At 36.7% G+C, this 16,805-nt stretch overlaps 2 protein-coding genes across 4 annotated transcripts in view; both read left to right on the forward strand.

Annotated features, from left to right (window-relative positions):
* Positions 1-16,805, forward strand: part of IPO11 (importin 11) — a 215,814-nt gene that overhangs the window by 154,272 nt on the left and 44,737 nt on the right. The window lies entirely within an intron of this gene.
* On the forward strand, positions 8,250-11,051 carry LRRC70 (leucine rich repeat containing 70). Of its 2 annotated transcripts, XM_007176048.2 has the most exons (3): positions 8,250-8,465; positions 8,964-9,638; positions 10,017-11,051. In XM_007176048.2, the coding sequence occupies exons 2-3, from the start codon at positions 8,975-8,977 to the stop codon at positions 10,868-10,870; spliced, it is 1,518 nt and encodes a 505-aa protein (XP_007176110.1). In that variant the 5' UTR covers positions 8,250-8,465; positions 8,964-8,974; the 3' UTR covers positions 10,871-11,051. The 2 variants fall into 2 exon arrangements, with proteins under 2 accessions (XP_007176110.1, XP_007176109.1); XM_007176047.2 differs by having other exon boundaries at positions 8,964-11,051.

Genomic DNA, 16,805 nt, shown 5'->3' on the forward strand with positions numbered 1-16,805 from the left:
TTGAAACATACAGCAGAACTGAAGTGCCCCTACCTTCCTTTCTAATATCAAACCTGGGATACTGATACAACAAACATTCAGCAGTATTTTTGAAGTTTCTATCATGTGCCAGGGCACCATGCTGTGCATTCAGTTTACACATTATTATTCAGTGCAGCCTGGCTTCTTAGAACAACAACAACTTATGTCTTCCGTCTCCTGTCCTAATTGCTTAGGAGAGTTCCTGAATGCTTGTGACTTTGGGACTACACTCTTAATGCTCTCCTCACATCTAGGACCAGCGCCGTGTCTACAAATTAGATAAGGGCTTCTGGCAAACTTTTGATAATGTGGCAGTCATCTTATAGACCATGGGTAATGTTAACTAATCACCAACCATTGTATGGCATTAAGCTTCTTTTAAACAGATAACCCAAGAAAGCAATACTGTGAGTGAATAGGATTGCTTTGAAGTTTCAGGACCTTAAACTGTTTAATGAGAATAAGAGAAGATTCTGATTGAGAATGAGGTATTGATTGGGTCTAGGCCCTGAAGCAATGTAGAAACATAATTTTTACAGAGTAGCTAGTTTCAACAAGGGGATAAAAACTAAGGAATACAAAAAGTCCTTCGACTTTTTCTGTCATGAATCCTGTGTACTTTCTGATTTTTCCTGTGTAGGTAAATACTTTCATAGCTTGAGGAGCATCTTACTTTTTGGGATTCTTTTCCTTGGGCTTCTGCTTTTACTCTAAGAGTCTCAGAGAGAAAAAGACACAGTGTGATGGAGAGGAAAGCTAAATTTAGCTTGAGATGCATGCTCTACCTACTATTTGTGTGACATTGGACCACTTTTTCCTCTCTGGGCCTCAGTTTTCAACAGTGAGGCATTTGAAACTAGTACCTGTGGGTCATTATTAGGTTAAATTGGAGAATGTATATTTAATGCCTATTAAAGTGTAATGCATATGATTGCTTAATAAATTGTTACCAAACAGGTCTGGCTGCTCACCACCCAAAAATCAATACTCAAGAGGCAAGTGTTGGTAGAAATGGAAAACATTGCTTTTAACCAGAAAGCTGGCAATCTAGGGGGAAGGCGGCCTTGTGTCCCAAAACCAACTCTGAAGTTTCTGCTTGGCCATGAAAGTTTTTAAAGAGAAAAAGGGGAAGTAATCTCAGTTAATCATTGAGATTCGGGGTCAGAGTCATCACCATCTTTCCCTGCTTGCCAGCTTGTCGGCTTCTTGTGATCTTTCTTTAGATGCTATCTTGTTCACACAGTTTGCTCGTAAGATTACTGAAGGGGAAGCTGGGAAAGAGATCTGGTCATCTGTTAATTATTTATTTTTCATTTCTACTTCTTTGATCTATGGAAAGAACCAACAGGTTAAGCAGGGTATTGTGTGATCAAAAAATTTGAAAGGTGTGCTAGGGCTGGAGATGAGTAAAGCATGGGGGTGCCAGGTTTAAGGTTAGTGACCATATAGCTCTGCTAAAGTGACAAAAGGGGCCTCCTGCAGAGAGCTCTTTCCTGCCAAAAGCTGCTTACAAAATGATTGAGTGTTACTCTATCAATCATTGCCACTATCTATCAAGTAACGCTGCTACCACTATTAATGTTACTACATCCGTCATTTTGACCAAGTGTGTGAGGGTACCATCTTAGGCTTTCCTGAGGCTTTCCCTCATTTACTCTGAGTCCTTCCCCCATTCAGTCTGTCCAAATGTGACCAATGCCACCATTTGAGGAAAGACTCTTATCTCCCTGCAGCTATTTCATGCACATCCCTTGGGCACACATGCGAGCACTTACTCATTATTCTTTTCATTATTGTTGTTGCCTCCATTTCACTTTTCAGGAATTGGCAGGTATTTCAACCCAGGAAGAAGCTTTTGTTGACTACTCTTTACAAAGTGATTGTATAGAGTTGACCCTCAGTTTGTATTTGCTACTCTTAACATTCCTCAGTGATGGCCCTTAAACCCCCTTATCTATTATAGACCAGAGAGAAATGTTTGGAATTCAGTCTGTAGGTTGAAGGGAAACTGGAGAAAGAGGGTAGAGGGTAGAGTTTGAGGTAGTTAAAGGTACAGTTTTATTGGCTCACGATATCATTTGCTATCCTTCGATATGTCTTTATTTATCTCTCAGTTTTTCATTTGTCAAAACTCTTTCCAGTTTCTATGTCTAAAAGTGATTTCTGCCTCCTTGAAATTTTTTGACTGAATCATGCATCTTTTATCTTGGATTACTTGTCTATTTCTACTTTCTGTATTTTACCTCCTGGGCGTTTTAGAAGTTAGGCCCATGTGTTGAGATATAGTGAAGGGCTTAAAGGTCCAGACTCTGGAGGCACACTGGGTAGATGTGAATTCTCGCTCTTAAAATTCACTGTGTGACCTTGAGCAAAGTACTTAACCTGTCTCTGTCTCTTTCCTTATCTATAAAATGGAACTAAACTGTTGGATTATTTTGTATGTTGAGTGAGCTAATATGTTTAAAATACTTAGAGCAATGCCTGGGAAGTAGTATATGCTCAGTAAATAAATTTTGCCTGTGATGATGATAATGTTGTACACATTTTTTTCCCTCTGTTTAACACTAAACATAGGATACTTGCTTACAGAATACCTTACATGGTCAAGAAGGATATTGTTAAAATGAGTATCTCAATTGAACATTTATTCTCTCTCAGGGTATCTTGAGCTGCTTGAGATCAGGGACCAGGATTTTGTTTATCTTTAGTATCCTTATAGTCTCGCACAATGCCTGACACATAGTAGGCTCTCAGTAATGTTATTGAATTGGATATATTTGATGGAGGTGAGATAACCAATGCACTATGCTCCTCTCGGTCTTGGATACTTGTGAACACCCAATTACTCTTGTCAGAAACTTCCCACGTTTAATCCATCACCAAAGCTGTTGACTAGACCTATAAATGTATCTCAGAACCATAGCCTCCATTTCCACTTCCACTATCTTTATATAAGCTATCTTATTCTTCTTCCTGGACTACTGCTTTAGTCTCGTAAACTGATCTCATATCTCCTCCAAGTCGTATTTCACAGAGAAGAAGACAGAACCATTTTTTTAAAAGGAAAAATGATCTTTTCCCTCTCCTACTTGAGAACTCTTCAGTGGCTTCCATGGAGTAACTTGTCCTACAGGGTCTGCCAAAATTTTGGCTTACTCCTTGAGTCTTATCTCAACCTACTCAGTCATTCTGCACCAGTCTTGCTGGCTAGTCTCTCTGTGTTTGGACTATGCTAAGCTTCTTTGACAAGAATTTTGACAAATTCTGTAAATTGGCATGCTTTTCAGTACCTTCAAAGCACTCTCTCTTTTTTTTTACTGAACTATAGTTAATTTACAATATTGTGTTAGTTTCAGGTGTACAGCTTCAAATTCTTTTCCATTATAGGTTATTACAAGATATTGAATATAGTTCCCTGTGCTATACAGTAAATCCTTGTTATTTATCTATTTTACATATAGTGGTGTATCTATTTAATCCCATACTCCTAATTTATCCCTCAGCCCCCCTCTTTCCCCTTTGGTATTCGTAAGTTTGTTTTCTGTGTCTTTGAGACTGTTTGTTTTGTGAATAAGTTCATTTTTATCATTTTTAGATTCCACATATAAGTGATATCTTTATAATACTTGTCTTTCTCTGTCTGACTTACTTCATTTAGTATGATAATCTCTAGGTCCATCCATGTTGCTGCAAATGGTAATAGTTCATTCTTTTTTACGGCTGAGTAATATTCCGTTGTGTGTGTGTCTCTGTGTGTGTGTGTAGTGTGTGTACACACACACACACATACCCCACATCTTCTTTATCCATTCATCTGTTGATGTACACTTAGATTGCTTCCATGTCTTGGCTACTGTGAATAGTGCTGTTATGAACATTGGAGTGCATGTATCTTTTCAAATTAGAGTTTTCATCTTTTCCCAGGAGTGGGATTGCTGGATCATATGGTAGCTCTATTTTTAGTTTTTTAAGGAACATCCATACTGTTCTCAACAGTGGCTGCACCAATATACATTCCCACCAACAGTGTAGGAGGGTTCCCTGTTCTCCATTCAAAGTACTCTTTGTTTTTCCTTTGTAAAACTGGTCATGATTGTAAATCAAACAAGTGTTTGTCTAGCAGTTTTTTATATGTATTTTGTTTTTTACCCACAAATATTTATATTTGTATTTGAAAATAAAAGGACTTAAAAACTTACTTTTTAATTGACAGAGTAAATTTGACTTTTTTTGGGGGGGTATACACTACTATAAATTTTCACACATGTAGATTTGTGAAAACATCACCACAATTAGAATACAAGGAACAATTTTATCACCTGAGGAAACTCCCTTTTGCTATATGCTTTAGGGAAGTCATCCTCCCCTTGACCCTTAACTCCTGGCAACCACTGATCTGTTCTCTTTCACTATAATTTTGTCTTTTTGAGAATGTCATATAAATGGAATCAGGCAGTATATATCCTTTTGAAACATAATGTCTTTTAAGTCCATCCAAGCTATTGTGTATGTTATTAGAATGTTCTTATTTTATTGCTGAGTAGTATTCCATTGTATGGATGTACCACTTCAGCCGTTGAAGGACATTTGGGTATCTAGCACTTTTTTTTTTTTTTTTTTTGGGCCACACTGTGGAGCATGTAGGATCTTAGTTCCCCGACCAGGAATTGAACCTGCACCCCCTGCATTGGAAGGCGGAGTCTTAACCACTGGACCACCAGGGAAGTCCTTCTAGTACATTTTAATGACTTTCTCAGTAAATTCCATGAGCATGACAGCCTGGACTTGTTAGCATGTGTCCTCTCTCTGTCTTCCTGTCTCTTATTCTCTCTGTCTCTATGTGTGTGTATACAGACATTACACACATGCACCAACACACACACACCAACCATACATGGTGCTTTATTTTTGAACCATTTGCGTAAATTGCATCAGTCATGGCCTTTTGCTCCTAAATACTTAAGCTTTTAGTCGTCGTGTCTTTGTAGTCTCTTTTACACTGTAATGTCATTTCCTGAGTCTTTCTCACTTATGACTAACATTTTTGAAAAATACAATTCTACTCTGTCTCCTTCTCTCCCTTTCTTCCTCCCTTACTCTCTCCCAGAATGTTCCTCATTTGGGGTTTGTCTGATATTTCCTCATGATTAGATCCAGGTTAATCATCCCTGTTTGGAATATTACATAAGCGATGTGTTCTTCTTGAAATATCACATCTAGCAGTGTGTGATGTCTACCTGCTTCTCATTAATCATGTCAATTCTGGTCAAGGTGTTGTCCGATTTCTCTGCTGTGTGATACTTTTTTTTTGTTTTTCCTGGCAACTGTTAAGCAATCTGTATTGAGATACTGCTCCTCATTAAAAATTTCCCCTACATTGAGCAAAATGATAATATTTTTTATTGTTACTGGACTAATTTTTATTGTAAACCCCATTTCAAGTTTTGATTCTTTTGATTTTAGGATCTATAAGTAATTTTTAAGATCCATAGTAAGATCAGTAACTGCTATTGTAAACCATTCTTTAGATGTAAACCCATCTTGATTGGTTTATACATAGACGCTATATGTCTAAATAATGCAGATGGCATATATGTAAAAGATGGTAATAGAACAGTTTTCCTCTCATTTTTGTACTTGTGATGGAATTGCTGAATGGAAAGGAAATAGATGTGTGTTGAAACTTAAGGCATGAGATTATTTAAAGATAGAGGTAGTACAAAAGAAGGTTTAGCAATAAGAATGAGAGAGAAATAATTTAGTGAGCCAGTTTCCTGGAAAGAAAAGGGAGGATGCCTACTTAGGAGGCTTAGTGTTCAGAAATAGTTCTAATGAATATTAGTAGGAATGAGAAAAGGGATATGAGGAACCATTTTGATGTATTATTCCAGAGCAAATTCAAAATGTCAGAATTCAGATTGGGGAGAATTATTGTGCATTGGAGATATATGAAGACTTTATTAAACATGTTATAGAACTTAAAGCTCATGAGAGGATTTAAAATTACCTAAATAATACAGATTACTGTGAAATGAAAGTATTTAAAGCACAGGGAAATGTACCCTCCGGTAAGTGCAGTGGGAAGCTGGGAAACTTGAGTTCTTATCTAAACCTTGAGCTGGCAATTTTGCCACTAATTCGTGATGTGCTCATAGCAAGAAAGATGAAGAGGTCTCTGGTTCTTTCCCTGCATCAACTTTCTTCGGGTTTTGATTTCTGCGGTCTTCTTTAGTAGTGATCACTTGTCTCTAAGAGCAACAACTCCTAGATGAACAGATCTTTACTTCCAGATCTAGTAAGAATAAATATTTTTGTCTGCTTTGGATATTTCTAGAACAGAGGACAAAATTAATTAATGAATGTTCTGATCTTGTTACCTTGTAGTTTACCCTCTTTAAATTTTATTTTGATTTCGATGGACCAATTTCTCTGACTTTTTCTAGACTGTAGGAGAGTAAAAAGTTTTCCTTGACTCTCTTAGGGTCCCTGGCTGGGTCTGAAAATTAAACCGAGAAAGACAAGACAACAGGATTAAAGCATACAAATTTAATGTACATTTTACATGTCATGGGAGTCTTCATAGGGAAATGAAGACTCAAAGAAACTGTTAAACCTGTGTGTTTTCACTGGGTTTGATGTAGAATGGCAAGTCATGGAAAGATATGATAGGGTAAAGGGTGTGAGGTAAGTATAATAAACCAGGGGAAATTTTACAAGTCCCATTTGTTTGGGTTCTTCTGACACCTCTTGTCTTTGGAGATAAGGATTCCTCCCATTATAGGGAGGGCACTTCTCACTTGAGGGTTTAATGACTTGTTTCAGGGGACAAGGGCAGGGAGTATGGGGGTGTGGCTGGGGGTGGGAGAGGTCAGAGGGAGAACTTCCTGCTCATGCTGTATGCTCAGACTCCTTCAGCTTAAAGTATTCAGTATGCCAAGGTGCTATATTTTGGGGTACCATGTCCTGAACCCCATCATAATTCTTTAAGTTGTATGACACAGTTGAAAAAAATCTGTGAAACATACCTCATTATGCTTTGTATGTTATTGAAAATATGAAACAAAATGAACTTGAAAAACCTAGCTCTTGTTTCATCTTTACCTCTAATTTATGTCATTTCTCTGTCATTTGGTTTTTTGGTTGTTTTCTAATTTCTGTGTTTATAAAATAGCAATAACAATAGCCAACCACAAAGGATAGCTGTGAGATTTGTAAGTCATTTTGATAAAGATCTGTTATCTAGTATGCACCTCTGATTTTTTATTGTAATTGAAAGAAAATGCTGGGTGTTATACAAAATATTAATATGGAAATAATTTATATTATTATCTGAAGTAGTTGTCTTGATGTGAAATAAAGCTGCTTTAATATCAAAAGGGAGTAATAGTATACAATTATATATATTATTACTGATATTTTAAGTGCATTGTCAGGGTATTAGTAATATTAATAAATGTCAGAATTAGAAAGTTTAAGCAGTCAGGTTTTTGAAAAATTAATGACTAAACAATGTATAATATATACAGTTTATAGTCAACTCTTTAAATCCTTTAAAATATTATATTATGCACAGATACATTTTTATTGTAAAAAATTTGGGTTAATTCAGATGTATATATGGTCAAAAGTCATTAAAGGGCTTCTTTCACTCTCCTCAACTTTTCTTGTCAAAGATAACCTTTGTCAGTAACTTGGTATGCAACCTGATATCATTCTACAACTCAAGGCATATACCTTAATATATTAAGGTACTAATTGGTCGTATTCAATACTTTATATGCACCAATTTTTTTTAATTAAAGAAGAGCACAGAAGAACAGCATCTGTCAAGTTCATTGTTCTAAATTACTTGTTTTTGCTACCTGTTTATTTTTAAGGAATAAAGCAAAATTGAAGTCTCTACTGTATATTCAAAACAATATAAATATAAATATTCTATGCATTTAAAAAATTCACAAAAGTTACATTACTCTATTTACATCTTATTTCAACTTGCTTTTTCCATTCGATAACTATTTGTTGTTGATGTATACGGAGTTTGTTCGTTCTGAATATTTAAAATTTTCATGTTTAAAAAATACTTACTTTTAAAATGAAATACTTAGGTTTGTGCGTTAGGAAAACTCAAGTTAACTGCATTCTGAAAAAATAAGTTCCTGAGATTTCCTTTTAACAATACTTTTGAAACACAGATAACATTATTTCCTGTCTCTCAGTTTCCTGTATCCATGGCAACCTCTGTTTTACACACTGAGTGTGGAGGAACCAATGTGAAGAGTGGTGTTTCCTGAGCAAATTGTGACTTAAAAAAAAAAAGAGGTGGAGGGGTGGAGGTCAACAGTGCCACAAAAGAAATGGAGTTTAGAAATGTCGCTCTTCAGATATAGAAAGAAAACCTTTACTTGAATCAGCTGAGTGTTAATAATATGAATTTCCTGTTCTTGGTAAGATTATTTATTTAAATATGAACTTTTAGCTGAAACAAAAATAATTTGGTTTGTAAAAACCTGTAGTTTAAAGGGAGCTTAATTGTTCTGTATTGAATGTGTATAATTCCTAAATTATAATGTTGTTTAATTGATATTAGACTTTAAGTTGATAAAGGGGCATATTATATCCAAAGATCTTTATCCCTGCATCATCATTTGTCACTTTAGTTATAGTCAGTTGTAATATTTTAAGTTAGCAAACATTTTATTTTGCAGTTCATTAAATTTGAATTATCATTTTGTCAAACAGTGGGTTAATGGCCTGGAGGTGCTAATAATTCTAGAACGTATTTCAGCCTTACTGTTTTATGCTATCACCATAGTATGATTTATGATATTTAGTATTATGGCTGATCCTAATAAAATAAAATAGAGTATAGAATTTCTAGTATTATAAAACATTTATTTAAAGAACTTTTTGATGATTTAAAGTTTTACCTTTTCTTTTTATAGCCAATTTTGATATGAACAGAAAAACCAAGAACAGGGCTATGTGTGGAGTACGTTTTTCTCTGCCTTGCCTACGACTGTTTCTACTTGTTACCTGTTATCTTGTGTTATTATTCCATAAAGAGATACTTGGATGTTCGTCTGTTTGCCAGCTCTGCACTGGGAGACAAATTAACTGCCGTAACTTAGGCCTTTCAAGCATTCCTAAGAATTTTCCTGAAAGTACAGTTTTTCTATATCTGACTGGAAATAATATATCTCATATAAATGAAAGTGAATTAACTGGACTTCATTCTCTTGTAGCGTTGTATTTGGATAATTCTAGCATTGTGTATGTATATCCAAAAGCTTTTGTTCATTTGAGGCAGCTATATTTTCTATATCTGAATAATAATTTTATAAAACGCTTGGATCCTGGAATATTTGAGGGACTTTCCAATCTTCGTAATTTATATTTACAGTCTAATCAAGTATCTTTTGTTCCAAGAGGAGTATTTCATGATCTAGTTTCAGTTCAGTACTTAAATCTACAAAGAAATCGCCTCACTGTCCTTGGGAGTGGTACGTTTGTTGGTATGATTGCTCTTCGGATACTTGATTTATCAAACAATAAAATTTTGAGGATATCAGACTCAGGCTTTCAACACCTTGGAAACCTGGATTGTTTGTATCTAGAAGGTAATAATTTAACAAAAGTACCATCAAATGCTTTTGAAGTTCTTAAGAGTCTTAAAAGACTTTCTTTGTCTCATAACCATATTGAAGCAATACAGCCCTTTGCATTTAAAGGACTTGTCAACTTGGAGTATCTCCTTCTGAAAAATTCAAGAATTAAAAATGTTACTAGGGATGGGTTTAGTGGAATTAGTAATCTTAAACATTTGATCTTAAGTCATAATGATTTAGAAAATTTAAATTCTGACACATTTAGCTTGTTAAAGAATTTAATTTACCTTAAGTTAGATAGAAACAGAATAATCAGCATTGATAATGATACCTTTGAAAACATGGGAGCATCTTTGAAGATTCTTAACCTGTCATTTAATAATCTTACAGACTTACATCCAAGGGTCCTTAAGCCATTGTCTTCATTGACTCATCTTCAGGCAAATTCTAATCCTTGGGAATGTAACTGCAAACTATTGGGTCTTCGCGACTGGTTAGCATCTTCAGCCATTACTCTAAACATCTATTGTCAGAATCCCCCATCCATGCGTGGCAGAGCATTGCATTATATTAAATGGACTGACTTTACAAATTGCGTTACATCTTCAACAAATGTATCCAGAGCTTGGGCTATAAAATCTCTTCATATTCATCACAAGACCACTGCATTAATGATGGCCTGGCATAAAATAACCACAAATGGGAAACATGTGGAAAACACTGAGAGTGTTACTTTGTGGGAACGAATTCGTACTTCACCTGCCAGTAGATTTTTTCAAGAGAATACCTTTGGTAATCCATTAGAGACTACTGCAGTGTTACCTGTGCAAATACAGCTTACTTCTCCTGTTAACTTGAACTTGGAAAAAAACAGTGCTCTACCGATTGATGCTGCTTCGGTGTCAGGGAAAACATCTCTAATTTGTACACAAGAAGTTGAAAAGTTGAATGAGGCTTTTGACATTTTGCTAGCTTTTTTTATTTTAGCTTGTGTTTTAATTGTTTTTTTGATCTACAAAGTTGTTCAGTTTAAACAAAAACTAAAGGCACCAGAAAACTCAGGGGAAAATAGACTTGAATACTACAGCTTTTATCAGTCAGCAAGGTATAATGTAACAGCTTCAATCTGTAACACTTCCCCAAATTCTCTAGAATGCCCTGGTTTGGAGCAGATTCGACTTCATAAACAAATTGTTCCTGAAAGTGAGGCACAGGTCATTCTCTTTGAACATTCTGCTTTATAATTCAACTGAATATTGACTATAAGAAAACCTCAGTGTCATGGACATGAATAAAACTGAAGCATCCTTATAGAATTATAGACTTTATTTGGATATATAATGAATTATATGAGCTTAGCATTAATAAATATATGTTTTTAATAATTTGTGAATACTGTATTCATTCAGCAAATATTTTCTTTGATAAGCACTGTATTAAGTAATTAATAATAACTAATGTTTCTGTGTACCAAGCACTATGCTAAATAGTTCATATATAACATTTAATCCTTAAAAAGCCTTATAAGGTAGTACTGTCTACATTTTACAGGTAAGGAAACTGAGGCAGAGTGAGTTTAAGAAACTGTCCCAAATTCTTACAGCTTGTGACACTTTTTAGGTCTGTCTGATTCCAGAGCCCATGCTTTTAATTTTATACTATACTGATGCCTGGGTGCTAGGGTTATAATTGTGAATAGCATGGACATGGTTCCTATTCTCAGCAGAGCTTGAAAATGTAGAGGAGGACACACATGGTTATTGTACAGTATGATAAATACTGCACTTGAAGGTACTATCTTGAGTAACATATGTGGAGGTGAGAGATAGCTTTATGAGAAAAGTGACATTGAAACTGGATTGCAAAGGATAAGTAGAAATTAGCCCAGCGAAAGAGAGCTGAATAGTAGGTAGAGGGTTGAAGAAATAGAATACTGCTTTTCAGGAACTAAAATTCAGTCCAACTGGAGTTGTGAGTGGTATTATGAGATTTGCAGCTAGAGAAAGAAATCAGACGATGAAGGATGTTGTAATTTCATGTTTTTCCCTAGGGCAGCAGGGAGCCATGGAAGGATTTTAAGCATTGTTAAGGGAACCAAATGCTGCTGTTTGACTACACATTCAAGGATTCTTTTTTTTAAATAAATTCATTCATTCATTCATTCATTCATTTATTTATTTTTGGCTGCACTGGGTCTTCGTTGCTGCGTGGGGGCTTTCTCTAGTTGTGGTGAGCAGGGGCTACTCTTCATTGTGGTGCGCAGGCTTCTCATTGCAGTGGCTTCTCTTGTTGCAGAGCACAGGCTCTAGGCACGTGGGCTTCAGCAGTTGTGGCTCGCGGGCTCTAGAGTGCAGGCTCAGTAGTTGTGGCGCACGGGCTTAGTTGCTCTGTGGCGTGTGGGATCTTCCCGGACCAGGGCTTGAACCCGTGTCCCCTGCATTGGCAGGCGGATTCTTAACCACTGAGCCACCAGGGAAGTCCCAAGGATTCTTTTAAACATTTAGCATTTGGCAAATACCAACTGAAAGTGCACTCTTTCTGGAAGGAACAAGACTAGAAGCAGGATTAATCTGAATCTCCCATGGAGTGATCACTGATTCATGGGAGAGACGCTGGAGCCCTGGACTGGGGTGGTAGCAGAGAGGATGGATGGATTCTAGAGCTACTTTGGAAGGTGCCTTGGTGATTGGCAGAGGCATGGCAGGTGAGGGAGAAATCAGATGTTAGGTTTTTGGAAAATATTTGCCCTTAGACTACAGGCAACATTTTAGAAAACTCTTGTTTATTTATAAACCACATACAGAAGTAAATACACCTGTTTTAATCACTACTTAGGTCAAGAAATAGAACATTCAAACATAACATATATGTGGACATTTCTTGAACTTAAGAATTACAGAAATAACCAAGTGTTTAAGCTTTAAGGTGGAGGGGGACCCACATGTAATAAGGGCATTTTCACTCCATTATCTTACCCACAGCACAACAAAAACAGTAAAATTTGCCATATTTGTTTTTAAGCATTGCCAAAATGGGAAAAGAAAGCCTGGAAACCTTTTACAAGGTTCTGAAAATGAGCTTTGATGTTAGGTCTTCCTACCAAGTTGGTCCCTCATTCATTTCCCCTCATTCTATTGTACTTCTTGTTCTTCCTTGTTAGAAGGATCTCACTCCTTGCTTGTCTTCTGTTACTGGGCCAGACTGGAAAACGTATGCATGGACTTGTAATATGTTGTGCTGCTCTGGACTAAGAGGAAAGAGAACAGGGTACATGAAACCAAAGAGAAGGTTGTTCTGTTTGCCGGTTAGACTTTGTTTTTATGCATTGCCTACTGAATAGTAACTTAATTTTTTTTCCCCTGAGAAGGCCCATTTCATTTCTCATTAAAACTTTTATTTTTCTTTTCTGTTATTGGACTTACTGATAAGGCCTTAGGTGAGTGGGGAGGGATATGCATCAGTTGTCTCAAATTATTATCTAGTTAGTTAGTGATTTCACAGTTATGGAGCAATATTAACAAGGTGATGGGCCCATGGTTTTCAGTATTATACTGTCTCAAGTATAGTTTTTTAAAAGTGCCCTCTATCTCTAGTCATCACTCTACTGAAGTTGGTAGGCTCTTGTGGCTGCATACTTTAATATGAGAAGCCCTGTGGGTTAAAAGATAAATATGGTGAAAACAGCATGAATGAGAGGAATGGATAGTATGCGTTCTGGTGGTCCAAATGTGCCTTGTTTCATTGTTCCTGACTCTTGAGGCATCATGTGACATAGTAGAGGGCACTATATTTTAGTGGGAAGTAGTTTTTTGATTGTCAGTAGTGTGTAATTGTAATATACAATACTTTCCTTTTATCTCCATGTCTTCCCGTATGTCTTGAGTTTCCAGTACCTGAGCGTAAACCCTTGCCTGTCCTTAGTTTGGATATTGGCTTTGGAAAAGCTCACTTTTTGCCAGATACCTTCTCTGATACTCTTCCTAGCCTTAATTCTATTCTTAATACATAAGTTCACATTTTCTTTGTAGTTTGTTTGAGGTCCCATGGAGCAAAAAATTTTATGTTCTAGTTCAGTTTCCTCATGTTTTGGCTTTCAGAACTCCTTTTCTTAAATCATCTGCTTCTCATCTATGAAAGCCTCCTAAGGCATTGTCTTCTAGAATGGGGACCTCTGAGATAAAAGAAGAAAATATGTATTGGTCTCTACCCCTGATTCTTGGCACAGAGCTCCTGAAACCCTTGTAATTTCCTAAGTGATAAGAACATTAGGAGCATCTTTTGTTCTGACGAGGCAACTCTGGGGTGGGCTCCTAGATTGAGGTCACCAGAGAGACTGAGCCATGATTAGAGGCTTGGAATTTTCAGCTCCAAGCCCCATCTTCCACAGAGGGGAGATGAGCTGGAAATGGAGTTAATAATTGAGTATGTATGTAAGGAATTCTCCATAAAATCCCAATAGTAGGGTGTTCAAGGAGCTTCCAGATGGGGGAACACACCCACATCGGAAGGGTGATATGCCCCAACTCCACAGGGACCAAAGCACCTGTGCTCAGGACCCTCCCAGACCTTGACCTCTGTAGCTCTTCATCTGGCTGTTCATCTGTATTCTTTATCATATATTTTAGTAAACTGGTAAACATGTTTCCCTGAATTCTGTGATTTCTCTGGCAAATCAGTTGAACCTAGGGAGGAGTCATTGGAACCTTTGGCATCTGAGGGACTTGGGGGGTGGCTCAGTCTTGTGGGTCTGAGACCTTAACCTGTGGGATCTGACACTATCTCCAGGGAGATAGTGTTAGAATTGAGTTAAATTGTAGGTCATCCAGCGGGTGTCACAGAATGGCATGTTGGGAAAATCTTCCACACATTTGGTGACCAGAAGTAAAGTGTGCTGTGAGTAAAGAAGACTCACAAAAGAGAAACATAGTAGGGAAGAACAGGGTTTCTCCCTACTTAGGAAGGAAAAATCTGAGTTTTTTTCCATTAAGGACCATACCCTCCTGGAGTTTTATTCCTACTATAATTACAACTAACCAGGTAAATTCAGGAAGTAGCATTCTAGCAGATGGAATCCCTCCATGAAAGTCCTAAGACTAAGAAAGTGTTTGTCAAAAAGAAGGCTGGTACAGCTGGAGAGTAGTATGAAAAGTTAGGTGAGGTCAGAGAGAGGTAGGCAGCAGCCAGGTGAGATGGGGTTGAGTGAACCATGATTAGGAGTTTGGATTTTTATGTGTAATGGGAAGTTACTGAAAGATTAAACCCTTACTTACTTTATTTATTTATTAAAAATTTTTTAACATCTTCATTGGAGTATAATTGCTTTACAATGTTGTGTTAGTTTCTGCTGTATAACAAAGTGAATCAGCTATATGTATACATATATCCCTATATCCCCTCCCTCTTGCGTCTCCCTCCCACCCTCCCTATCCCACCCCTCTAGGTGGTCACAAAGCACGGAGCTGATCTTCCTGTGCTACGCAGCTGCTTCCCAGTAGCTATCGATTTTACATTTGGTAGTGTATATATGTCAGTGCCACTGTCTCACTTCGTCCCAGCTTACCCTTCCCCCTTCCCGTGTCCTCAAGTCCATTCTCTACGTCTGTGTCTTTATTCCTGTCCTGCCCCTAGGTTCTTCAGAACCATCTTTTTTTTTTTTTAGATTCCGTATATATGTGTTAGCATGCGTAAACCCTTACTTTAAAGCAAGGGAGACATGATCAGATTTTGCAAAACAGCACTGTGTAGAGAATGATTTAGGGGAAGCAAAGAGTGGAAGCGTCCCCATGTGGGAAGTTATGCAGTAGTTCAAACTGAGACAGAATTGACTTGTAGCACACTGTTTACAGTAGGAATATAGAGAAGTCGAAAAATTTCATAGATAAATGTGACAGAATTTGATGATAAATCGGGTTTTGGAAGGGTAAATGAGAAGGTCAAAACTGAATCCCAGGTTTCTGGCCTGAGTCACTGGGTGCTTAGAATTGCTCTGTAGTCAGATAAGGACAACTGGAAGAGAGCCTGATTTTGATTTTCTATCTTGTTTTCCTTTGTTTTTGTTGGGAAGGCACTCAAAAGTTTGGTGTTGGCTACCTTAAGTTAGAGATGCTTGTGAGACTGCCAAGAGTGGATGACGAGGATGTAGATGTAATAGGGTTCCAAAGCTCAGAGAGGTCATTGCGAGTGCTAGCAGTATTTAGGAGGAATTTGGCAATGTGCCTGAATGAGGCAGGTCTAAGTAGCAGGCAGTTAACTCATTTTCCCTATAACAAAAATCTACATAAGGTTTTTGGTCAGCTTGAATATGTTGTATTTACAAAGCTGTAACAAAATAGTCAAATGCCTGTTATATTGTTAGTTTAGTTACACATACATATTTTAAAATAATGTAAATAGAGAGATTTTTTTCCCATTATTTCGTGATAGTTTTATTCAAATGCTTCATGTAAATCTTTGACATCAGTGTTCTCATCATCACAGACTTCCCTTCTGATCACGTAACACTGTTTTCCAGAGCACATTATCTTCATTTTGGTCTGAGCAGTGTGACATACAGCACTTCTCCAGAAATTTAACTCTAAGCCACAAGTATCTTTTCATACAACTTTAATAACGTTAACTAAGTTGGCTTTTTCTCATTTATCCTGAAGATATATGTTCATGATTGCCTTGTGATAACTTGTATAGCTCTGTTTTCAACAATGTCCACCATTTATAATGGTGAGGTCGTGCCTCCAACCCCATAATTACTAAATCTCTATTAAATTCTTTTGTATCACTTTAAAAAAAAAAGTTTGTCATGTGACTCCTGTAAGCTTTGAAAATAAGCATTGATTGGGTTTTTTCAGCCTAATGTCTTTTCCAAACAGTTCTGTGCCAGTCATTGATCATCTTCTTTTTAATGGAACCTTATTATATCTTCACTGAGCAGTGTTTCTTAAAGCATAGTCTTCCTCTTGAAAATCATATAATATGGCAGTTTCTTCTCATACCACTATACATAGATCATTGTAGTTATTTCTTATTGTCTTAAAGATAACGGCTTGCTTTTTTTTCCCCCACCTCTATGCAGTCAAAAAAGAAAAAAAGTTAATTGGGGGAATGGTTTATAATATGTAAGGATAATTGTTATATAAACTTTAATTTTAAAATAACTTAGTGAACTTCCATTATGAACTTTTT

This window comes from Balaenoptera acutorostrata, chromosome 2 (genome assembly GCF_949987535.1).
Source record: "Balaenoptera acutorostrata chromosome 2, mBalAcu1.1, whole genome shotgun sequence".
Taxonomy (NCBI): domain Eukaryota; kingdom Metazoa; phylum Chordata; class Mammalia; order Artiodactyla; family Balaenopteridae; genus Balaenoptera; species Balaenoptera acutorostrata.